This window comes from Thunnus maccoyii, chromosome 18, assembly GCF_910596095.1.
Source record: "Thunnus maccoyii chromosome 18, fThuMac1.1, whole genome shotgun sequence".
In the NCBI taxonomy this organism is placed as follows: Eukaryota; Metazoa; Chordata; class Actinopteri; order Scombriformes; family Scombridae; genus Thunnus; species Thunnus maccoyii.
The window spans coordinates 30,006,905-30,014,150 of NC_056550.1; the positions used below are offsets into that span (position 1 = coordinate 30,006,905).

Consider the following 7,246-nt stretch of genomic DNA (forward strand, 5'->3'; position numbering starts at 1 on the left):
CAATTGTGTTTTTATTTATGATTTTGTCACACAGCCTCCAGACTTTGTTGTAATTCTGATGTTTTATTGTAGTTTTTCCAGCGACCTCGGTCGTGTGGTCATTAAACCACTGATTCTAATGTTGATTCTATTTGTTACCAAAATTTAGCCACCAAACTGTAACATCGGTTTTTAGCGTCGCTAATGAAGCTCCACTAATTCAGTGAGGAACATATTTCACTTCCTGTAAATTATTCACAATAAAAGTCTCCCATTATTTAGTCATTTAAAAGCTTTTAATTTGAAGCAGTAAAGCAGAAAATGTTAGATTTGCATCAGCGGTAACTTTACACAACTCTGATAGGCTGCCCCTTGGCAGGCTTCCTGAAGCTGGCCAATCAGAACAGAGTGGGCTCATCAGGAGGCGGGCCTTAAAGAGACAGGAGCTAAAACTGCCTGTTAGAGACAGAGGCTGAACTGAGGGGCTGCATAAAGGGCCAGAATAAGATAAATAGGGAGGTTTTAACTGGAATTATGCAAAGCTGCTGTAATGGAGTCCCAGAATAAAAATAAAAATACAGAGCTGGAGATGAGCAGAATAGCTCCCCTTTAATATATTCTGAAATTTGTCTTGAAACCCCAGATTTAGTTCAAACTGTTAGAAACTCAGATTTTTTATGATCTCCACATTTGTTTCAATTGGTTGTGATCGGTTGTTATTGGTTTTAGCGCCTCCAGATGTCATGTCAGTGTGACCAAAGCAAAAACCATTAGTTTCTGGTGAGAAACCTGAACCGTGACAGAAATGAGCAGAGGAACAGGAAGAACGCCACCTGGTGGCCAATCGGCTCTCTGATGTGTTGGTGTGTTTGTGTTGAGTTTAAAGCTCATTTCAGACCAAAGATTCACAACAAAACAAGTTGAAACTTGCAATGCAGCGGTCTGCAAAACCTGCCAGTTTACACCAATAACAACAAGACAGTGAATCATCTCCATAGCAACGACTCTCTGTACCTCTGTTCTCACTGATGGCTTTTCAGGCTTTTTTGTAGTTGGGTAAAATTTGTAGCATCTTAAAATATGAATGAGGATAGTGATAGTGAGTTACTTGCTACAGTTTCATTTCTAATATTGATGAAACAGCAAAAACATGAAAAAAAACGAGGTTCTCTTTTCATCTATCCAAAACTCAGATCAGTTGACAGTTTGCTGGCTTGACCAGCTGACTTTGCTAAAAGCTGATTAGCTGTTGAAACAGGTGACATGTCTCATGTTCTAAAACACCATCAGGCTTCAGTCGAGCTGTGATGGGACACGACGTTCTACAACGGTTTCGTCTTGTTGTGAATCTTTGGTCTGAACTGAGCCTCCAGCTGCAGCAACACAGCTCCAGAACATATCTATAAATATCTATATCTAAATCTACAACTATAAATCTATATATCAGGGGTTCAGCTGAAGTTGAAGCTGTTAAAATGAATTCATCAATCAATATCTACAGTGTGTGTGTGTGTGTGTGTGTGTGTGTGTGTGTGTGTGTGTGAGATAAACAGGATAAAGCTGGTGATCAATATTACAATATAGACAGTTATAGTTCATCAACAGCTCACTGATCAATAATTAAATAAATTGATCTAACATGAACACAGTCCAGCTGCCTGATGTCACATCATATCTGTGAGCCTGTGGAAGCAGCTGATTGGTCAGAACATGATAAGGGGCGGGGCCAGAGAGACCACCAGGGTCCAGACAGACAGGTTGTGTCTGAATCAGGTCCCGCTGCAGAATAAAGCCTCTGATTGGCTGAGAGGCAACACATCACAGATGCAACTGAGTTCAGGTGCTACAGTGGAGACAGTCTGCACCAGAGGTCAGAGGTCAGAGGTCAGAGGTTGGAGGACTGTTTGATGCTGTGGAAGGACACGCGGCTCGGTGAGGTGGGCAGTGACGTGACGCGCACCGCCCGACTCCGGATGGAGTGACGGTCCTGCCAACGAATCCAGCGCTTCCTGACTGCAGAACGCACCTGCACACAGACACACAGACAGGTAACAGACAGACAGTTCATACTGTATATGTATGCTAAAGTGTGCTGGTTTAAACTTATGAATAATACCAATACGGGGCCCACAGTAGAACCCTGTGGGGGGGGGGGGGGGTGTCAGATATATTCAGATTCAGGTCTTGCAGCAGCAGAAAGACAAAGTATGTACATAAGTAGAAATAAAATAAGACATAAATAAATAAGAGAAATAATAACTAAACAAAAGTGATTGAAGTGAACCTTAAACTAATAGTGCAGTAAAGTCTGGTGAGATTAGCATGGTTTAATATTCTAGACACTATGTGTAGTGTAGTATGACCGAGGGTCACAAGTGAAATATTCTATTATTATAATTATATTGTATTGCATCTCTTATACTATATATATAATACACTGTTAATACCATATGATATGTATTAATTTGAACAAAACCATGAGGCTCACTACAGAACCCTGTAGAACACTACAGATAGAAAGATAAAGAATAAATTACCTCACTGTTGAGAAAACAGTAGAACACTGACACAAAGAAACCCTGTAGAGACAGAGGGAGGGTTAGCGTTAGCAGCTAACAAAGCTAGCAGCTGACGGCAATTATTGCCCTGCCATTAGCTTAGCATAGGCTCAGTTTAGAGTTTAAACATGTGTCGCCTGGAACAGTCATATGGGCTGTAAATCCTGCTAAACGTCATTGTGTCTGAGGTTAAAGGTCAACTGCTACAAGGTGTAAGCTGCTGTAAAACGGCGCTGAGCTAACGCTAACTTGCTGTGACCCTGAAATCTGTGGAGTCCAAATGAAGTGAAATAAAGTGAGCAGATGAACCTGGAAGGACTCCAGTATGGAGTTAAAGTAGATGAAGACGATCTGAGCTACTTCATCTTCACCACCAGGATTCACAAAAAACAGCATGTAGGTGATTCCCAACAGAGGCAGCAGCACCAGAGTGGCCTTCACCGCCTTCCTGCAGGGACAATACATTTCATCAGAGAGCAACAGACAGGACACACAGTACAGACAGAACAGACAGAACACACAGTAGAGACAGAACAGACAGGACACACAGTACAGACAGAACTCACAGTACAGACAGTACAGACAGAACACACAGTACAGACAGAACACACAGTAGAGACAGAACAGACAGGACACACAGAACACACAGTACAGACAGAACAGACAGAACACACAGTACACACAGAACACACAGTACAGACAGAACAGACAGAACACACAGTAGAGACAGAACAGACAGGACACACAGTACAGACAGGACACACAGTACAGACAGAACAGACAGAACACACAGTAGAGACAGAACAGACAGGACACACAGTACAGACAGAACTCACAGTACAGACAGTACAGACAGAACACACAGTACACACAGAACACACAGTACAGACAGAACAGACAGGACACACAGTACAGACAGAACTCACAGTACAGACACAACAGACAGGACACACAGTACAGACAGAACAGACAGAACACACAGTACAGACAGTAGAGACAGAACAGACAGAACACACAGTACAGACAGAACTCACGGTACAGACACAACAGACAGGACACACAGTACAGACAGAACAGACAGAACACACAGTACAGACAGTAGAGACAGAACAGACAGAACACACAGTACAGACAGAACTCACAGTACAGACAGAACAGACAGGACACACAGTACAGACAGAACTCACGGTACAGACACAACAGACAGGACACACAGTACAGACAGAACAGACAGAACACACAGTACAGACAGTAGAGACAGAACAGACAGAACACACAGTACAGACAGAACTCACAGTACAGACAGAACAGACAGGACACACAGTACAGACAGAACTCACAGTACAGACACAACAGACAGGACACACAGTACAGACAGAACAGACAGAACACACAGTACAGACAGTAGAGACAGAACAGACAGAACACACAGTACAGACAGAACTCACAGTACAGACAGTACAGACAGAACAGACAGAACAGACAGTACGGACAGTAGAGACAGAACAGACAGAACACATAGTACAGACAGAACACACAGAACAGACAGTACAGACAGAACAGACAGAACACACAGTACAGACAGAACTCACAGAACAGACAGAACAGACAGGACACACAGTACAGACACAACAGACAGGACACACAGTACAGACAGAACTCACAGTACAGACACAACAGACAGAACACACAGTACAGACAGAACAGACAGAACGGACAGTAGAGACAGAACACACAGTACAGACAGAACAGACAGTACAGACAGAATAGACAGAACACACAGTACAGATAGAACACACAGTACAGACAGAACAGACAGAACACACAGTACAGACAGAACACACAGTACAGACAGTATAGACAGTACAGACAGAACAGACAGTACAGACAGAAGAGGCAGTAGAGACAGTACAGACAGTAGAGACAGTACAGACAGTACAGACAGTACAGACAGAAGAGGCAGTAGAGACAGTACAGACAGTACAGACAGTACAGACAGAAGAGGCAGTAGAGACAGTACAGACAGTAGAGACAGAAGAGGCAGTACAGACAGAAGAGGCAGTAGAGACAGTACAGACAGTACAGACAGTACAGACAGTACAGACAGAAGAGGCAGTAGAGGCAGTACAGACAGTACAGACAGTACAGACAGAAGAGACAGTACAGACAGTAGAGACAGTAGAGAGTACAGACAGTACAGACAGAAGAGACAGTACAGACAGAAGAGACAGTACAGACAGTACCGACAGTACAGACAGTAGAGACAGTACAGACACAACAGACAGTACCGACAGAACAGACAGTAGAGACAGTACAGACAGTAGAGACAGTACAGACAGAAGAGACAGTACTGACAGTACAGACAGTACAGACAGAAGAGACAGTACAGACAGAAGAGACAGTAGAGACAGTACAGACAGTACAGACAGTAGAGACAGTACAGACAGAAGAGACAGTACAGACAGTACAGACAGAACAGACAGTAGAGACAGTACAGACAGTACAGACAGTACAGACAGAAGAGACAGTACAGACAGTACAGACAGTAGAGACAGTACAGACAGTACAGACAGAACAGACAGTACAGACAGTACAGACAGTACCGACAGAACAGACAGTACAGACAGTACAGACAGTAGAGACAGTACAGACAGAAGAGACAGTACAGACAGTACAGACAGTACAGACAGAAGAGACAGTACAGACAGTACAGACAGTACAGACAGTAAAGACAGTACAGACAGTACAGACAGTACCGACAGAACAGACAGTACAGACAGTACAGACAGTACAGACAGTACAGACAGTACAGACAGAAGAGACAGTACAGACAGTACAGACAGTAGAGACAGTACAGACAGTACAGACAGAAGAGACAGTACAGACAGAAGAGACAGTACAGACAGTACAGACAGTACAGACAGTACAGACAGTAGTCTGTGTCACGGCTCTCACCTGTATTGGATTGTCTCAGAAGTCGTCGATGCTCTCAGTTTGGTCATCAGGATCCGAACGATGTTGAACAGGAAGACAAAGTTCATCTAAAGAAGACGAGACGTTTAACTTGATATTATTTAAATCACTTCTTAAAAATATTTGAACATGTTTCATCATTTTCTGACGCCGCGTCCTCAAGTGTTGTTTTGTCTTGTTTGTTTAACGTTATCTAAACCTGATGTTTATATGTAAAAGCTCAGAGATCAGAGGTAGACTTCATTCAAGATTCAAAAACACGTCTTCAGCAGAGACAGAAAATAAAAGTATGAAAGTCTTGAAGCTTTTTAAAGAAACAAGAAGAAGAGCGAAAACTGTTGGAACCGTTTTCTTTTTCTCTGGATGTCAGACTGTCGATCCTTCCAATCAATACAAACACAACAGATTCATCATGCATATTTATATCATATGGCCAAAAGTATGTGGACAGCCTTGGAACTATTTGTCTTCATCTCATCAGCAGCAGGATCCAGTCCAGACTAGTCCAGACTAGTCCAGACTAGTCCAGACCAGTCCAGACCACTTCAGACCAGTCATGACCAGTCCAGAACAGTTCAAACTAGTTCAGTCCAGTGCAGACCAGCTCGGTTTGGAGGTGTTCTTACAAGCAGGACCAGGATCATGGGACCCTGGTAGATGTAGTCTGTATAAACTCCCGCCCTCTTTCCGAACCAGCACCTGGCAATCAGAAAACAATCACCAATCAGATCTGGTCACAGAGTTACACACTCTGACATCATCTGTGTCCAATCACACACCGAATCAAACAAAATAAAAAGTCTAAACAAGCTGTGAAAGTGTATTTTCCACCTCGGCGTGTGTTTCCAGGTGTAACACATCACATCTACAGGTGCATTGTGGGTAATGTGGCGGTTTTGATGAGGAAGAAGAACATGAGGAATAAAAGAGTCTAAAGATGTAAACTTTCAGTGAATGATTATCTTTCTTAGTTTATTTACATCCTGCTGATTTGGCACTTCCTGTTGACACTAACCATGGAAACAGACAACAACCACCTGAATCTGAGGAAGTTGTGACATCACTGCTCCCATGTGACCTCACTTCCTGTGTGATCATGTGACTCACTTTTCATTATCATAGTAAAGTTTCCCAAAAGCCCACGCCACGATGATGGGAAACGGGATACCTGTGGACACACAGACAGGTGACAGTCAGCTGCTAAGCTAACAATTGCATTGCAAAGGATCACACATTGGTTTGATCAATCATGTCTGAGTCTAAATGTAAACAAGGCAAAAGGTATATTTTTCTCTAAAACTATGGTACAACCTCCTAACGCTGATATTCTCATCAAAGGTGAAAAGACTGACATAGTTACTGATATTTATTTTAATATTTTGGTGTGACACTGGATCCAAATTTGAACTTAAACAAACATGTTAAATAAACGGTTAAAACCATGTACTACAAATTTTAGACATATTAGAAACTGTCTCTCTTTGGACGCAGCAGATATTTATGCAGCTGTGATTCTTTCCCACATGTCTTATTGATCACATGTTGGGGTCAGGCTGGAGAAACAGCCATAAAACCTCCTTAAACAAACAAACTCTAAAAACTCTGGACAAAAAAACCAATGCATTTTCATCACTGTAGGGTTCTGCAGAAATACAACTTACTGAACTTTGAGAATTTTAGATTATTCTCAGATTTGTGCCTAGTTTATAAAATGTTAAATGGTTTGTCTTCCTCCA

The 7,246-nt window shown here is 42.4% G+C and overlaps 1 protein-coding gene across 1 annotated transcript in view; it reads right to left on the bottom strand.

Moving 5' to 3' along the window:
* Positions 1–941: 941 nt before the first annotated feature.
* Positions 942–7,246, bottom strand: part of crhr1 (corticotropin releasing hormone receptor 1) — a 46,254-nt gene continuing 39,949 nt past the window's right edge. Inside the window, exons 9-14 of the mRNA XM_042393713.1 lie at positions 6,618–6,678; positions 6,137–6,209; positions 5,493–5,578; positions 2,847–2,985; positions 2,517–2,558; positions 942–2,005 (exon numbers count right to left, since the gene is read on the bottom strand). Coding sequence (XP_042249647.1) covers positions 1,865–2,005; positions 2,517–2,558; positions 2,847–2,985; positions 5,493–5,578; positions 6,137–6,209; positions 6,618–6,678 — 542 coding nt within the window. The 3' untranslated portion in view covers positions 942–1,864. The remainder of the gene's footprint in view (positions 2,006–2,516; positions 2,559–2,846; positions 2,986–5,492; positions 5,579–6,136; positions 6,210–6,617; positions 6,679–7,246) is intronic.